At 37.0% G+C, this 18,809-nt stretch overlaps 2 protein-coding genes across 2 annotated transcripts in view; one reads left to right on the forward strand and one right to left on the reverse strand.

Moving 5' to 3' along the window:
* Nucleotides 1-6,268: 6,268 nt before the first annotated feature.
* On the reverse strand, nt 6,269-13,280 carry LOC127434004 (vacuolar protein sorting-associated protein 26B-like). Its single transcript, XM_051686421.1, has 6 exons — nt 12,839-13,280; nt 11,781-11,937; nt 11,488-11,652; nt 11,047-11,222; nt 10,704-10,846; nt 6,269-9,097 (listed from the first exon to the last, which is right to left on the reverse strand). Exons 1-6 carry the CDS (start codon nt 13,059-13,061, stop codon nt 8,963-8,965), a joined length of 999 nt encoding a protein of 332 aa, XP_051542381.1. The 5' UTR covers nt 13,062-13,280; the 3' UTR covers nt 6,269-8,962.
* A 1,781-nt stretch (nt 13,281-15,061) lies between these two features.
* The window catches only part of LOC127433996 (forkhead box protein O1-B-like), a 44,111-nt gene continuing 40,363 nt past the window's right edge, over nt 15,062-18,809 (forward strand). The window contains exon 1 of the mRNA XM_051686407.1: nt 15,062-15,817. Coding sequence (XP_051542367.1) covers nt 15,260-15,817 — 558 coding nt within the window. The 5' untranslated portion in view covers nt 15,062-15,259. The remainder of the gene's footprint in view (nt 15,818-18,809) is intronic.

Below are 18,809 nucleotides of genomic sequence, written 5' to 3' on the forward strand. Positions count from 1 at the left end.
AAAAAAAAAGGACATAAATATTTATCTGTTTCTCATCCACACATCACTTCATTTCTAAAGACATGGATTTAACCACTGGAGTCTTATGGATTACTTTTATGCTGTGTTTATGTGCTTTCGGAGCTTCAAAGTTTTAGTACCCATTCACTTGCATTGTGAGGACCTAAATAGCTGAAATATTCTTCTAAAAATCTTCATTTGTGTTCAGCAGAAGAAAGGAAGTCATACACATAAGTTTGCTTCCATTGAAGCACATGACATTTCATACAAAATAAGTTCAGTGTTCTGTATCACAAATCGGCTTATGTAATTAGCAGTTTTGGGTGTAATCTAATTTAAAAGTAATTAATTACAGTAATCCAATTACTTTTAGTACAAAATTTAGTGTAGCTACATGTCAAATTCTTGTAATCAGATTACAGTTACTGATTTTCAATTAAATGAATTACTTTTAATTACTTTACAAGGGTTACACATATTTCTAATAGTATGTACTGTATGTAGAATATGTTTAAAACGTACCAAATTATGTACATCTGTTTGAGTTTTGTGACAGCCGAAGTGTGCGCGCCCCCTAACAAGTCGATGAACTAGGAGGGAATATAGAAATTATTTTGAATTCGTTGAGTAGAAAAACCAAATGTTTTCAGTAAAAATGTATTTAACTTTAAAGTAATTATTAATGTGATTAATATTTTATCAATGAAGTAATTAGTAAAGTCAGAAATCTGATTAGATTTTAGAGAAGTATTTTGTAGTGAATTACTTGTTTGTAGTGAATTACTTTTGAACTTACCCAATAATGATGATTAGTGAGCTTGGAATACTGCAGAATCTTAAAATTATCTTATCAATTTTAAACCCATTAAACCCATAACCCTTCTTCGTTTTAAACTTTGGAAAACTTAAAACAATCCTAAAACTGCCAGGTTAAAATTTGATTTTAAATCCCTGATTTTTAATGTGGTCAAAGATGTTTGGACCCCACTGTGTTTCTTTGACATCATCATTCTCACTTTCAGTAAGCTTTGTCTGGAGTCTAAGCCATCTAGTGAGTCACTGAGGAGAATGCAGTCGCAGACAAAGACTGTGGCTTATAGGAACTGATGAGGCATAAAGAGCACTGCCTGTTTAGTTTGCTCATAGTATTGCCAAGCCAACACCTACGTCACATACACACCCCTCCCATGTGTAACGCCACTCTCCCCGCTGGCCTTAATCCTTCGTGGATCTAAATATGCTCCTAAGACTTTAAAAAGCCCTACACACACAGGTGAACAGATAAAGACACCATCCTCAGTCATACACGCATGCAAGCTGCTCACAATTGGCTCCCCATACTCCTGGGATTAGCATCTGATTTTGTGGATTACAGACAATGCTTTCTCAGTTTTTAGCAGATGACTGCGGGAAAGAACAGAAGTGTGGCACATGCTGCATTAATTGTGCTTAGACATCACAGGATGTCCAGTCTTTTAAAGTAAAGCTTTCTCTCCATGCAGCCAGCTTTACTTAGAAATGTGTTGCATTTGTGTGCTATGCGGTTCAATAACACTTTGTTTGTGTGTGTGTGTGTGTGTGTGTGTGTGTGTGTGTTTTAATTATTATTATTTAGGGTTAAATATGACTAGGACATTTTCTTGACAGGTTTCTAAAGAATCATTCATGTGCATTATTGCTATTGGCTGCTTGCAGGTTAGAATTTTAACTGGACTAAATAGCAACACCACTGTCTATCCTAAATCTGTTTTATATTCTGCTGTAATATATCATATTTGATATAGTTTGGTACATTTGTTGGCAGTATGCAGTATGCATGTAAGGGACAGTCCTGTTTAATTGACTTCAAACCATGTGAGTCCATTAACGGTTAATGTGATGGAGGAGACAGTATAAAGTAACAGTAGTGGGTCTATATGGGGAGAAATCTTCTGCAAAGCTCAAAGACAAATATGACATCATCTCCCATGAGAGTGTCAGTCTTTTTCCTAATTTATTCAACATCTACAAAAGTGTTAGATTGTTAATCAACATGTTTTTATGATCAAAGATAGCTGCATCATTTCAATGAAAGGACCCTTTCAAAAGGGTGTTTCAAAGTCCCTCTCACAATAACCAAACAAATAGAGATGGTGTTTAAAAAAAAAAAAATCTAATTTTTAAGAACAGCTATCATATTTATTTGCAAATTAAAATATCACAGATTAACTAGCCATCTTTACTGGGGGTGGGAGGGGCACTAAAATGACATGATTTTTTCTGTGCACGCCCCCCTCCTTCTGCAACTCTCCTCCACAATACAGTCAAAAGACTCAGAATGATGGAGGACCCGTTGCCGTGGTAACGGGTTTGTGCAGCTGAGCATTGCACTTGGAGTGATTGCCGTGGTTAATGGTGAAAGATTGGAGCTGGCCCACTAGCTCCACGCCTCTACAATGTAGGGCCTAATAGGTTTGAATAATGGGGCAGCTGAATTTACAGAAATAATATATTCCAGCTGGCATTTATATTTATTGATAGTAAATTGTTGTGTGTCGAGTCTATGTCTATTACCCACCAAGTGCAGCTTCACCTTTACTGTAGGACAAGTGTTTTCCCTTGTCATTGTTAAATATGAAAGTCCACCCAAAAAATGAAAATTCTGTCATCATTTACTCACCCTCAAGTTGTTCCAAACCCGTATGACTTATTTTCGTCAATGGAACACAGAAGGACAGTTAGCCAGAATAACAGCCTCAGTCACCATTCCCTTTCATTGCATCTTTCTTCCATACAATGAAAATTGAATTTATTTTAAGTGTAAGTTAAAAAGAAAGCCAGTAGAAAAAACATTTAATAACAAAAGAAATTTAACCATTATATGTAGTTTATTGTTCTAAAAATCAGATTGGATTTTGCACAATAAAGAGTGATTTGTTGCTTACAAGGAACAAAATATGTCTACTGTATGCAGCTACAAACATTGTGTGACAGATTCAGTTCTGGATATAAACACAAAGGTTTTTTATTTCTCCTTGCAGGCCTTATTAATGTGTTTGGGCTTAAATTCTGCAGATCTAATGGAAGAGTTCTCTTTACTTCCAGGTTTCTCTTCTCAGCTTCTGAATTCACTTAAAAATACAGCTGTCAGCACCAGGACCAGCCGATCAATACAGACAATTTCCTCAAAGCCAAAGAACTACACGCACTATATTGAAAACTCATTGGCTAGAGTATCCGCCTTAATCCTTGTCTATCCGAAGGGCTTACAATAAGAGACAAATAGAGCTTATTATACTGCTTCATACCTGGATGCCTCTAGATAGAACAGCAAAGCTTAAGAATCAATGTACAACAATAGAAATGTATTTACAAGCTGCTCCACAAAATAATTACGTTAACTAGTCAACTTTTGCATTAGTATTAGTCAGTAAATACAAATGTACATTGTTGTTGTTGTTTTACTTTCCATTCTATACATTAGCAATGTATTGTTCATTTCTGACTGGACAAATGATGTTTGTCTGCCCTCTAGTGTTTTTGAAGTGGCACTGCAGACTGTGGCCTGACGCGCCAACGAGTTTGTAATCCTCTAGCAACCTTTTTAAGCATTAAAGACTTAGTTCACCCTAAAATATAAATTCTCTCATCATTTACTCACTCTCATGCCATCCCAGATGTGTATGACTTTCTTTCTTCTGCTAAACACAAACGAAGATTTTTAGAAGAATATCTCAGCTATGTAGGTCCTTACAATGCAATTCAGGCCTTTGAAGCTCCAAAAAGCAGATAAAGTCAGCATAAACATAATCCATCAGACTCCAGTGGTTTAATCAATGTCTCCTGAAGCAATTCAGTTGGTTTTGGGTGAGATCAGACCAAAATGTAACTCCTTTTTCACTGTACATCTTAACAGCTGTCTCTTTGGAGATCATTATTTCAAGCTTGATTAAACGTCCTATAGCGCCATCTAGCAGTCTGCGCATGCGTCAAGCACTAGGATGTGTAATCGAGCTTGAAATCATGATCGTGATGTGCCTAGAGACTGCAATGGCAAGATGTACAGTGAAAAAGGAGTTCTATTTTGGTCTGGTCTAACCCTATACTAACTGGATCTCTTCAGAAGACTCCAGTGATTTAGCCACTTGCATTGCATGGACCTACAGAGCTGATATATTCTTCTAAAAATCTTTGTTTGTGTTCAGCAGAAGAAAGAAAGTCATACATATCTGTTATGCCATGAGGGTGTGTAAATGATGAGAGAATTTTCACTTTTGGGTGAACAATCCCTTTAAATCACCAAATCGACTGCAAAAAGACTCAGAGAATTTATATTATCTTGCAAACCAAATTGTGTTGGAGAGAGACAGATATTGAGTTAGACTGGAGTTACAAATTTAGATGTAAATACCAGGTAAAAGGAGTCATTTGTCATTTTTAGCACCAGGTCTAACTCTTTTTATCTCCTCTGCCAGATATTTACATTAAAAAAAAATGTAAGACAGATCTTAAAGGTTAGCTTTCTAATGAGAAAGACCAGTATTATATCTTACAAAGAACAGAAAACTCCAACACTCTTTATATGGCCAGAGTAATGACATAAGAATATAAAGCATCTACATCCCTGGAATTTCTTCCGTCTTTCACACAGTTGAGGTGTAAATATTTTCTACCTGGTCTCATAGAAACACGTTACTAAACGTCCATTTTCTAGGTGAAATGAACACTAAAGGCGCTAAAACAACTACTTTTATTTCCTGTCAGACAAATTATGAATAAAAGGGCTTACTTTTCTATCTTTTGATTTCCAAACACTTTTAATATAGTGCATGACTTGTATGGCGATACATTTGAACTTTTCCATTACATAACCAACTATATAACTCAACTGATGGAGCATTGAAGGCTACTTCCGATGCAAAAGACTGGGGTACAAGCCCTGAAGAGTAGGGCTGGGAATCGATTTAAAAAAAGAATCGATTCCTCGATTCCGAAGCGTTAGGAATTGAGAATCGACTCCCAAGCTTTGAGTGTTTATTTCCTCAACTACTGAACTTCTTACTACACATTCCGGAAGCATTAACAGCGCTAATTCAATTTACAAACTGATTAAAACATCACTGCAGCTAAACCATCATCACCTTGACTCTGAGTCATCTGTAGTGTCAGTCATCAGTTAATCCGCTCCATTTGTTAATCTGTATGAAGCAATCGCGCAAGCCCTTCAACACGTCAGACAGCTGCTTTCCAGACACTTATAGTCTGCTGGTATTTTCCTTTGGATTAAAGTAATAATCAAGTAAAATTACAAAATTGCCATTCAATAACTTCCTGATGTTACAACACCTGTCTGGAGATGACAAAGGAGGATCAAGCGAGTTAGGCCTACAACGAGTTAGCTTCCAAATTCACATAAATAATCGGTAGTTTAAAGTTTAAATGATCAGTGGGCTGCACTTATAAAAGCTAAAAAACTAAAGTGTATTATTTGGACATTTTATTCAGTGTACAATAGGTTGTGGACAATTACATACTAATATAAACCTCTTTGTAACAAGATCATCTAAAAAGTGGTAACTGGCAATTTCAATGTATAAATTGTGTTTTAAACAGTATTTGCAGAAGTTCTTCGAAATACAGGTGCATCTGCTCAAACTTCTCTCAGATGTATCCCATGGGATTGAAGCGTTGCATTGGGATGTTTATCTAGGGCCATTTTTATTTTTAAAATAGATTTATTAATAATAAATCTCATTCATGCTATCTTAAATAGTGCAAAGAACACTTTGTATTGAACTGTTTATTATCAGATTTAACCTCCCATTTTTGTAGTGTTTTTTTTTTTTTTTTTTTTTTGGACAAGTCTGTAATCGACTCCATCGATTCCGAAACCAGGAATTGGAATCAATTCCAAAATTTCTGGAATCAAACAGCCCTATTGAAGAGCACGCATGTCGACACAAGTTGAAAGAGTGATGGAAGCACCACAAAAAGACGTCTTTGCTTCAGCTTTGCTGAATTGTTTTGGATTTTTATGACACTATCGGTTAGGATTAGGTTTAAGGTTTAGGATAGGGAGATAGGCTTTGTTGAGTTAACAATCGATAAGAGTTTGAGAGAAAATGTAACTCTCTTTTAACACTACACATTGAACATTTCCCCTCAGAACTGCCAAGATGAATGTAAGGAGCCACGTAATAGCATTTTGCAAAAATGTTGCAAAGTTCCAATGCAGGTAAAATAAGGACACACGACACAGTGGAAGTGTCTATGAGGAAAAAGATGAGAATTATAGAGGATTCTTTTAATTTGTGAAATCAGAGTAAAAACAAATTTCATACTGTATACAGAGCACATGATACAAGTACTGAAAGAGCAGTTAGATAATTTGTTTTCTGCACTCCAATTTAAATTAGCACATTTGATTTCTAGAATCTTGTAACTCCCTTTCGTAAACTCTGCTAGTACCTTAAGAGCTGTCAATCAGCGTTTTCTAAATCATTTCAAAATCATATACTTACAATTCTGTAAATATATACTGTACATTCATAATATTAATATAGAAATATGGTTGTTTATCTAATGCAGTTTAAAGCAGCAATTTTTTGCACACTGATGAGTGTAAAGAAAGTTAGGAAACATTATTCATTTTTTACTTCTTTGTTTTGAAAGGATACACAGTGCTAATTTGTAATTATATGCAAAGTCATGGCACACGAAGACATAAAGGGCAAGAGGCATGACTATTCTGCAAAGAAATGCTTTAGTGAAACAGACAGTGGAGATATCGGTTACATTTGGAAGTCTTTAAACATGAGCTGCATCCCTCTGTGGCGGGTACTTATCCTCATACGTTTTACAGTCACACTTTCAATCATCTAAATTGACACCAATGCAAGTTTTATAATGTTTAAGAAACAGTACCTGGACCCTAGTGTCGGAGCAATATGCCACATACCTACTGTAATTTAGTTTAGTTAATGTTCAGTCCCTGACACAAGGACATTTTTTTACTTAAGTGACAGGAGGAACTAGCAACAGAAATGATAGTCTCACAGAAGACAGCTTATTGTTAAATAATTTATCATGTTTTTTGGACAGATAAACACCCCAACTTTCTAGACACGGCAAGAAGCAATAATAAAAAACACCTCTTTGAAAAGCAGCCGTAATGGCCCTGCTCTCTGAAAATGGGAAACGCTTCCAAGAAATGTTTGGTAATACTTCTGTAAGCTTTTCAAACAGTCATGATCTTTGTAAGAAGAATTTGCTAAACTGCACTGTTACAATCAGATATTTTTTTGAAATTCTATATTGGTTAGTGAATGGTTGAAGTTACAACATTAAAAAAGAGGGCAGCTGATTTCCAGTGTTGGTAAAAAAAAAAAAAAAAAATGTTAATGCCTCCTAAATTCTGGGAAAGTTAAGTTTAGAGGAATTAATGTGAAAAAAAGACAGGTTGAATGTAAAATTGACTAAAACAACAGCAAACAACTTGTTTAAACATTTCTGTTTCGCCATAATCAAACGTCATACAGCGATAATACTGAATTTCATTTCAATATTTTTCTACACTTAAAAACATGGCAGGGAGCCAAGTACAAACACTCTACCTATTAAAGGGAGAGTTGACCCAAAAATGAAAATTCTCTCATCATTTACTCACCCTCATGCCATCCCAGATGTGTATGACTTTCTTTCTTCTTCTGAACACAAATATTTTTAGAAGAATATTTCAGCTCTGTAGGTCCATACCATACAAGTGAATAGTGGCAAGAACATTGAAGATCCAAAATGCATATAAAGGCAGCATAAAAGTAATTCATAAGACTCCAGTGGTTAAATCCATGTCTTCAGAAGCAATATGATAGGTGAGAGTGAGAAACCATTACCACTTACACACTCTTCTTCTTTTGTTTTTGGCAATTCACATTCTTTGTGCATATTGCTACCTACTGGGCAGGGAGGAGAATTTATAACGAAAAAGGACACACCTTCATATCGCTTCTGAAGACATGAATTAATCCACTGGTGTCATATGAATTACTTTTATGCTGCATTTATGTGCTTTATGGAGCTTCAAGGTTCTGGCCACCATTCGCTTGCATTGTATGGACTTACAGAGCTGAGATATTCTTCTAAAAATCTTCGTTTGTGTTCGGCAGAAGAAAGAAAGTCATAAACATCTGGGATGGATGAAGAGAGAATTTTCATTTTTGGGTGAACTATCCCTTTAAATTATTGTCACTATGAACTGACCGACCTCAGTTTACATAAAACACGACTGCTGACACAGGGAAATTAATTTGGTTTGTTCGTTTAAAATCTAAAAAATAGATATGTAAAGTAAATTTGGGCTGATATGGAGTATAGGGTATCCCCCTGAGACCCTGAAGTGCCCATAATTGTTCCTCAGGAATGGCAACAAAAAGTAAAAAGGCATGTATTGGTAATCAAAAAGTATATAAAAGTTTTTTTTTTTTTTTTTCAGAGTGCATTATGATATCTATTCAAATTAATTATAAATATGAATTAAACACTGTTGCATTAGGAAACTAAAACTGAACACTGTATACCATGAATATGTTATGCAAGAAAACTCAACAATAACAAAGTATTAGAAACAGAACTTAAAAATAGACTGTATGTGGAAAATAGAGACTGAAATGTTTTGTGGTTTCTTGATGGACTGCTGAGATGTTAAAAGCAAATGTAAAAGAAAAAGTAAACATCTGAAGAACAGCCACAAAGAATTTGTAAATATCGATTTAAGTTTTTTTTAATCTTCATATATTTATCCCTTTTTTAAAAGCTACTTACTTAACATCTTGTTGATCATAAAGTATAATGTTTAGGAATGTCATGAAATATCATGTTTACGCTGCCCCACCCGTCTTGCTTCGAGTCCATACACACACTCTCTCTGTCACACACACATGCACATACTGTACACACATGAGATGATGAAATTCCAAGGTCAGGTTTAGTTGCTGTCCTCTTTAGCTTGAGCGAGAGCTTTCTCTGAGGTCGCTGAGCCCTCAAAGCGCTGGGAGGCAATGGCAGCTTGATGGGACATGCTCTTCCTTACAATGTCTCCCTTCCTCCATAGTGTGATCTCCTATATAGTTAATAGTCCATTAATACTCAAAATAGAACATAAAGACATAATTCCATATTTTTATACAAAAGCTTTAAAAAAAATTACTTTGGCTAATAAACTCAGCAAAAAAAGAAAAGTCCTCTCATTTTCAACTGCTTTTATTTTCAGCAAACTTAACATGTGTAAATATTTGTGTGAACATAAAAAGATTCAACAACTAAGACATAAACTGAACAAGTTTCACAGACATGTGACTAACAGAAATGTGTGGGGGGGGGGGGGTCAAAATCAAAAGTGTGCAGTCAGTATCTGGTGTGGCCACCAGTTGCATTAAGTACTGCAGTGCATCTCCTCCTCATGGACTGCACCAGATTTGCCTGTTCTTGCTGTGAGATGTTACCCCACTCTTCCACCAAGGCACTTGCAAGTTCTCGGACATTTCTGGAGGGAATGGCCCTAGCCCTCACCCTCCGATCCAACAGGTCCCAGACGTGCTCAATGGGACTGAGATCCAGGCTCTTCGCTGGCCATGGCAGAACACTGACATTTCTGTCTGGCAGGAAATCGCGCACAGAACGAGCAGTATGGCTGGTGGCATTATCATGCTGGAGGGTCATGTCAGGATGAGCCTGCAGGAAGGGTACCACATGAGGGAGGAGTATGTCTTCCCTGTAACGCACAGCGTTGAGATTGCCTGCAATGACAACAAGCTCAGTCTGATGATGCTGTGACACACCGCCCCAGACCATGACGGACCCTCCACCTCCAAATCGATCCCGCACCAGAGTACAGGCCTCAGTGTAACGCTCATTTCTTCGAAGATAAACGCAAGTCCGACCATCACCCCTGATGAGACAAAACCGAGACTCGTCAGTGAAGAGCACTTTTTGCCAGTTCAGTCTGGTCCAGCGAAGGTGGGTTTGTGCCCATAGGCGACGTTGTTGCCGGTGATGTCTGGTAAGGACCTGCCTTACAACAGGCCTACAAGCCTTCAGTCCAGCCTCTCTCAGCCTATTGCGGACAGTCTGAGCACTGATGGAGGGATTGTGCATTCCTGGTGTAACTCGGGCAGTTGTTGTTGCCATCATGTACCTGTCCCTCAGGTGTGATATTCGGATGTACCGATCCTGTGCAGGTGTTGTTACACATGGTCTGCCACTGCGAGGACGATCAGCTGTCCTTCCTGTCTCCCTGTAGCGCTGTCTTAGGCGTCTCACAGTACGGACATTGCAATTTGTTGCCCTGGCCACATCTGCAGTCCTCATGCCTCCATGCAGTATGTATAAGGCACGTTCACGCAGATGAGCAGGGACCCTGGGCATCTTTCTTTTGGTGTTTTTCAGAGTCAGTAGAAAGGTCTCTTTAGTGTCCTAAGTTTTTATAACTGTGACCTTAATTGCCTACCGACTGTAAGCTGTTAGTGTCTTAACGACCGTTCCACAGGTGCATGTTCATTAATTGTTTATGGTTCATTGAACAAGCATAGAAAACATTGTTTAAACCCTTTACAATAAAGATCTGTAAAGTTATTTGGATTTTTACAAAATTATCTTTAAAATACAGTGTCCTGAAAAAGGGACGTTTCTTTTTTTGCTGAGTTTATATTTAGTGTGAGTACGTGCACCTGCTGTTTGAAGTAACGTCTCTCTTCTTCGTCAATGAGTACGAGATTCAGGTAATATCGAACAGAGAATTTTTTATTAATGTCCCTCATGGTAGGCGTCATCTCATATCCAGCCAAGAAAAGACGGATAGGGATGGATTCACCTATAGGCACAAAGATAAAAGGTAAATACGCAAGAAAAACTGTTAGTAACAAGCTTAATTTACATAAAAATGAACTTAAAATTGATTAAAATGATATTTGATTTGTATCTTTCAGTATACGTCATATTGAAAACAGGAGTCATTCTTAAACTGTCATATGTTTGACAAAAAATACAGTAGAGGCAACAGTTATAAAGTACCTCGGACAGGTGCCCCATCCATGATCTCGTATTTTGCAATGGTGTCATTTTCGTGGTAAACATTTGGCCCGGTCCCCGTTGTCTCTCGTTTAATAATATCAATTTCCATGTGTTTGATCTTAATTCGCACCAGCAGGAAATATATCTTCCCCACAATCACATCTTTCAAGTGATACCTGCCGTTTTCAAGAGATTTGGGAGAAAAAAATTGGCAAGAAGGGATTGATGAACAGAAAACGTAATTATCAAGCTATTTAAATTGTATAAAACTATATTAGCATGTCCAAATTATCTACACCTAAAAACTCAAGTGTAAGCTCCATGCTTTAAATTGTAAGCTGCATCACACTAACTTCTTTCAAATGAGGAACAATTCAATAAATAGTAGTTAGCAGACATTTCATTCACAGCACTTACCCAGTAGCCATTTATCAGACTTACTTTGACTTGTTGTACTCAAATTCAATGTGTAGACAGTCCTCGATTCCCACCTCCATCTTTATGGAGGTGTTGAGTTCTGGATATGTGCTGAGTGTGTGCACTACGATGTCCATCTCTTTAGAGATGTCATTCAATCTCCTGCTGATGACTGCCCGCAGGAAATAGCTAAGGGGGAATCAGAACGCATGATATTATGTACCAAAATAGTAAACCAGTTCGATATTTTCTACTTTAAAAAACAAAATAACATTTAATAAGTGCACAAAATATTTGGGAAATTCATATATACGTACCGAAGTTTTACATTCTGGCCTGTGTAGGACTCGTATGGTTTCTCCACATGTGTGAACTCAAAATCAAAGGTCTGAGATTGGGCCATTTCCCCAGGCCGAGCTAAATCCTTTACGAGAGAGACAAACTCATGGTGGTTTCCTCTGTCATAGTACAACTCTGGGAAAAGAAAAATAATAGAAAAATATTACTACATATTTTTATGTTTTGCCAGATGATGTCTTTATAAATTTGAGTGTTGTTTGAATTTGAATTGTGCATCTGTATTGTTCTTTTAAAGGAATATTACGGGTTCAATACAAGTTAAGCTCAATCGACAGCATTTGTGGCATGTTTATTATCACAAAAAAAACATTATTTAGACTCGTCACTCCTTTTCTTTCAAAAAAAGGCAAAGATCGAGGTTACAGTGAGGCACTTACAATGGAAGTGAATGGGGCCAATTTTTGAGGGTTTAAAGGCACTCACATTAATTCTTCTGGTAAAACTTGTATATTATTTGAGCTGTAAAGTTGTTTAAATCGTAATTTTTACAGTCATTTTAGGGTTTATTGACATTACATAATCATGGCAACGAAGTCTAAGAAAAAAAATAAGAATTATATATATATATATATATATATATAAAATTAACTAAAAAAAATCCATTTCAAAACAACGACAAATATATTTCTTTACATTTCCTTAGAGGAATATTTTCGGGGTATTTGCGTGTAAATAGAGCCCTAATTTAACCAAACTGTGAGTTTAAGGCAAACGTCGTTTTGGAACTGTTCATTACTGTAAAACAGGATTCATAGCCTGTGACGTGCAGCCAGAGGTGTGGGCTTGTCAATAATACCGCAATTTTACAGCGGATGTGTCATGTGTCACGAGGCTATGTGCTTGAAATTTGACACTTCACCATGTATCATTCTTCAGTGTGGATCCACGTACGTTATAAATTTGACAAGATGGAATTATGCGTGTAACACCTCTAAACAAACACACAAATTCGAGCTGTTTGATACATTCTAGCCCATTCGTTACAAATCATCGCTCTTCCGAACGTTCTATTTACCGATTTGCCCGATAAATTCTATTTTGATTCCTTGATGCTCTAGCCTTTTCCCTGGGTTCTTCAGCGTTACGTTGACTTTGCCAGACACTGTCTCCCCGTCGTAAAACAGAAAATATTTGTCCTTTTTCCCATCTTCTGTCTTGTGCTCAGCCTTTTTCCTCGTCTCGCCATCATTTAGAACTATGTCAATTTCAGCACTTTGTCCGAAACTGAAGAAGCTCATCCTGACACCTTGTGCTGGACCGTGGAATCCTTTTGTATTCTAACACCTTGTCAAATTCCACATCAATACAATTCCGTCTTGGTCTCAGGCTAGCTGTTTTATCTTCTGCAGCGCATTTAGGTTTATAATGGGCTATTTCAAGTTCAATGATTTGCTAATTATTCGTATGGTCACTGCGGAGGGGTTTTCAGCTATGTACACAAGCACAAGCTTCTGAAATGATTCAACTACCGGGATAGCCCACGTCCAATATTTTCAAAATAAAAGTCGTTGGAAATCAAATTTAAGGAATCAAATTTCATTGGTTAAAAAAAAAAAAAAAAAAAAAAATTGTACGTAGCAGTAATTACATTTAGGAGTAACTGGTGAAAAATTCCAAACTGTAATATTTCCCACAAGTTATTCAAAATTGATTTTTTTTTTTTTTTTTTTTTTTAATAACCGTGATCACAAAAGTTCATATTTAATTGCATATGTATAATTCGTCACCATTACCATTATATTGGTGACGGAACCATTAGGAATTTCTTTTTCTTTCTAAAAAACAGTAATAATTTATAATAATTTAAAAATAACAGTCGTAATGTTATCATTACTTGTACTTGTAAAATTGTCATTTTAGATATAAGAAATCTTAATCGCATAAAAATTGGTCACCAATTAACAGATATTCACACATTTTACACATGTATTTATTTTATACTCAAATTACTTATATTATACTCTTACATAACTGTGCCAACTATTTTAGAAAAATGCCAATAACATTTTCTACATTTAAAAATATGTAAGACTTTCTCATGCACCGTGGTCTAGGTCAGGTGTTTTCAAACTGTGGTCCTGGTACCCCCAGTGGACCGCAAGGGGATGCTAGGGGGTTCCGCGAAAAAAAAAAAAAAAAAAAAAGTTTGACATTACAGATTCTGACATTGTTACTGTTTCGTTCTGCTTTCTGAAGGCTGGATGGAAATCGTGAGATTAATTATGATTATTTTATTCTATTGTCAGCCCTAGCTAACTGTTAGAAATAATAATAATAACAAAATCTACATATAGGTTTGTGGTCAAAAATATTTATTGAAACTTTAGCAGTCACCTTTAGCTTGCTCCCTGGGTGTTTGTTAGGCCATAAACTCAGTAAAGCTGCAGTGGAATAATATTTATTGTGAAAGCACTATAAAAATGCATTTGAATTTAATTGAAAATGTTTCTCTTAAGGCTTCTATAAAAACATTAATAGTGAAAATATGGTACTATAAACTTAATACAAAATAAATATTTTTGGTGTATTTTATATATATATATATATATATATATATATATATATATATATATATATATATATATATATATATATATATAAGCGGATCACCATATTTGCGAGTCTTCCTAGTCTTCGAAAGGTTTGAAAATCCGTGGTCTAGGTCTGGGACTTTGAAATGTCGCTGTCATTATGACTATGTGGCTATGTCTCCCTCTGGTGAGCAAAACATTGACAGCAAAAGTCTGCATGGACAGGACACTGGATGTTTGACACATTTGCTTTATTGAAATCATAAAGCATCTAAGCACATGTTTAAGAGGCCATGTCCTACAGGATTTACAGACTATTTGACAGGCAGATAAGTGCCAAATAGCTTCTAAATCCCAGTGCTTTTGGCCTCTTAAATCTTGATCAAAGGGCTACTTTTAAATCCTCTTACCAAAAATATACTACGTTAAAATGTTGATTATTTGATATTAGACATCTAAAAAGGTGAATAGAAAGCCAAAATGTGTGGTCAAATTCTTCCATGGCAATCATAATCCCCTGTAAATCCTGTTTAACTGAAAGGATAAACTAGAGTAACGTGGGTTGTGCAAACGCAATCTCTGTTTACCTTGTGAATGCGCTCTTGTGATTGGCTGTCACTTTAGTGATGGGCGTGGCCACCTCACACTACTCACACGCTACAACACAGAGCGCTCCAAAAAACTCATTTGACTTAAAGCCGCGGTACGATTCAGATATCGCCGAGTCTTACAATATAATCAGATATAACTTTGATTAAGTAGAGGTTAGGACATAATTGTTTGTCAGATTATCTAATCATGTGTTAGACAAACTAGTGAAGAGATTTCACCAGCGGATGTCAAAATCTTCACAACATTTATCATCAGTTTGAGGGAGAAGTCAGCGCGACAGCTGTGATTTTGTGATGGCAGAACCGCAGCAACAGTTGGTAGACATCGACCCGGATTTTGAACCTCTCTCCCGGCCGCGCTCATGCACCTGGCCGCTGCACCGACCTGAATGCGCCGAGCCGGGGAGCTCAAACACATCCTCCCCGGCACCCTCCGTCAAGCCGGAGCAAGGCATCGTGGACTTTATCAACAGTTTAAGTTTACTCGAGGAGACCGAGGACTACCCGGAGGAGAAGCCCGTGCTTCTGTGTAACGACTTCCACAGCCAGGACAACTGCGTTCATCCCCAGCCGTTGCATCCACAGCAGCCGAATCCCCAGCTGACGCACCCGCAACAGGTGCCGCCTCTCCCCGCCCCTGCCAGCAGCTCCAGCCCTGCAGCCGCCCAGAGGAAGAGCAGCTCGTCTCGTAGGAACGCATGGGGGAATATGTCATACGCTGATCTCATCACCAAGGCGATTGAGAGCTCCCCTGAGAAGCGGCTCACCCTGTCCCAGATCTACGAGTGGATGGTGAAGAGCGTGCCTTACTTCAAAGATAAGGGCGACAGCAACAGCTCAGCCGGCTGGAAGGTAATTGTATTCTCAAGGCCAAGCAGAAGTGTCATTTAGGCCGGTGTAAAGTGCCATTTGAGATCCCATAGTACAGTATGTGCATAAGTTTATAAAGCTTAATAGATTTTAAAACCCACACATACCATTAAAAAAGAGTTCATGCACATTTAAAACATCCTTGTTATGTTACAGTATTTGTCCATGAATGTAGTTTCATGATTTTTACCTTAACGTAAAATGAAAACATTAATAATTCTCATTTTAAAACGATTTGAAAAGTGGGGAACATATTAAAGGGCCGTTCACACCGAACACGTCCTTGCGTTAAAAATAAAATAATACATATACTAATATGAGTAGGAAAGTAGGGGAAAAGACGCGTTAACAGTGCAAGATTCCTTTAACATCTTTTTTGAAAGATGTCCATCTACCGCATGTTTACAAAGGAGAGCAATTAAAAACATTGAAGCATGAGTTTGTGAAAAGTCTTCTGAACATTTGCTGGACGGATATAGATTATTTATTTATTTTTACATTCTGATTAAAAATACATACATTTTTTATTATTATTATTATTTTCACTAGTCCCCTGAAAAAAAAAAAAAACAATATATGACAGTAACAACTGGCCCTCCATAGCAAAAGTAAATAAATAAAATAATAACAGATTCCCTCTCGGCGAAAATGGGTGACGCGCGGTTTGTTGTGGAATTTAAGGCGCGAAAGAGGAGGGAGCTCAGTGCCTGTTCAGATTCAAAAGAATGCGTTACAACCCAGTATCAGCTGCTTAGTTGGTGATGGCAGTTCAGTTTAGTCATTGTTTAATATACTTGACTGAAGAGCTTGTTTTGTGGTTTGCCTTGTTTACCTTAAGGTGCCAAACTGAAAGTAGAGGGAGGTATTAATGAGGCCATTCACAAATCTGGCATCCTCTCATGTAAACATATTAAAAGAGCACTAACATTAAAAGAATAGTTCACCCAAAATGAAAATTCTGTCATTATTTACTCACCCTCATGTTGTTTTAACTCAATATGATTCTCTTTCCTCCATGGAACACAAAAGGAGCTATTTTGCAAATTGTCCTGGCTGCTGTTTTCCATACAGTGAAACTAAATGGGGACTGGGGCTGTCAAGCTATAAAAATGATGGAAATGCTCTACAAAAGTGGTCTATATGACTTGTGCTCTATATTTTACTGATGTTTGGGCTGTTAGAGACCAGACATTTTAGAATTTATCTCGATTACTCCTTTCAGAATGAATTCCAAGAGTCGATTCCAGACTAATGTTCTCCATTCTTGAGCAAAAACGAGAGGCAAAGTAAAATCTCATAATAAACGGTGCAATATAAAGCATTCTTTACACTATTTTTGATACTGGGTTGTTATCCTCCGAGATTAGAAGTCAACTCTGGGAATCAAAGAATCGATTCTTTTTGGAAATGACTCCCAGTCCAATTTGACCTCAAACCAGTCATGATGTCTTGACTTGCCATATTAGAATGTATGTAAATACGAATGAAATTTAATAGATTGAACAGAGTGAAGATTTTCAGTGCTCTGGGGTTCAGAAGACTCACATTGTGAGTATTGAGGGACCGATTTAACTGTGCTTTTTGTGTTGGGCTTGGAATTTGAAGGCCCTCTTCCCCTTTTACTCATATTGTGTAAAAATGATTCATTTCAAAATAGATAAAAGGTAAATGTTGTTGTCTGAGAAAGAGAGAAGGTAAAAAAGAGGGGAAGCATGCAGTTGTACTCTGCCTGTGACTTGGTTGATAGACTTTTTAGGACTCAAACTACTGTATGTTCACCAAGGAATGTGAGTGAACAGTGATCATGTTCATTGGTTTCAGTCATCTGACCTACAGTATTATACTAGCACTCTGAACACACATGCAATGGTATGTAAGTCTCGTGATTTAACCATACATTTCTAAAGCTCCTGTGGTGCTTTGAGGGGCCTAATGACTAAAATCATCTATCACAAATCCAGGGGTCGGCCTCATTTCTCAGGAGTAAGGTGAAGCAAACAAAGAATGGTTTCAGTGTTGAAAGGGATTTTGTTAACCTGTCAATTATTTCTATAGCACTCGTGTTTCACTCTGATTCACCTCTCCATACAAACCATTTTTGTTTCTTTGCTATGTACGGTGCGTAAATGGAAATACAAATCCTTACCGTCACATATGTCAGGGCCTCCTCCCATCACTGAGCTAAAAATACCTGCAGGATTACCTGTCATTACATGGAGACACATCTGTCTGAAAGGTGTGGTCCACCCCCTCACTGCCATTGGCTCTACACGCCACGACAAAACATTGTCTGGTCTCTTACATCTGTGACATCATAGTGTCAGCATTCCAATCACTCGTAGGATGTTTCTGTCCGGTTCTAGGGGCTGGACTGTTCTTTATCATCATGCTGTCTACATACCTGAGACTAAAACGGTATTCTGTTTCCTGTCCAGTAGATTCCAGCCTGTGTTTGCCCCATTAACCTAACATAATGAAACTTGAGTGCCAAAATAAAGTGTTTGCCATAGTGCTGTTCAGTCACTGTCTATATAATATACGAGTATTAATAGATACTTTTTTTTAACCCGTGCATTTGAGAATTTGCATTTGACATTTCCAGTGTTATGAACTCATTGACTCATTATTTTATTTTACTGGCAAAAGACTTTTTTCTTATTTCTGAGATAAAGTAAACATGCACATAATGAGGTCATGTGACATCAATGTAGCATATTGATGTTTGAAACATTTATTGTATAATGTATACTGTATTTAAAAAAAGAGTAAACAGTATTTAGTGTATACTGCACAGTATGCCATAAGCAACATGCAAGTGTTCCATTCCGAACATAGTAAACATAAGAAAAAAAGAGTAAACCGTATTTAGTGTATACTGCACTGTATGCAGTAAGCAGCATGCTAGTATTCCATTCTGAACAAGTCAAATTTTTCAGTGGAGGAAGATGCTGATCCAATGTGAAATCAATGCTTT

This window comes from Myxocyprinus asiaticus, chromosome 43, assembly GCF_019703515.2.
Source record: "Myxocyprinus asiaticus isolate MX2 ecotype Aquarium Trade chromosome 43, UBuf_Myxa_2, whole genome shotgun sequence".
Lineage (NCBI taxonomy): Eukaryota > Metazoa > Chordata > Actinopteri > Cypriniformes > Catostomidae > Myxocyprinus > Myxocyprinus asiaticus.

Coding starts and splice junctions, on each gene's coding strand:
- LOC127434004 (XM_051686421.1), bottom strand. CDS start 13,061: ATGAGCTTCTTCAGTTTCGGACAAAGTGCTGAAATTGACATAGTTCTA. Junction 11,223..11,487: donor TTTGAGTACAACAAGTCAAA/GTAAGTCTGATA, acceptor TGAAAACGGCAG/GTATCACTTGAAAGATGTGA. Junction 10,847..11,046: donor GGATGGGGCACCTGTCCGAG/GTACTTTATAAC, acceptor TTGTGCCTATAG/GTGAATCCATCCCTATCCGT.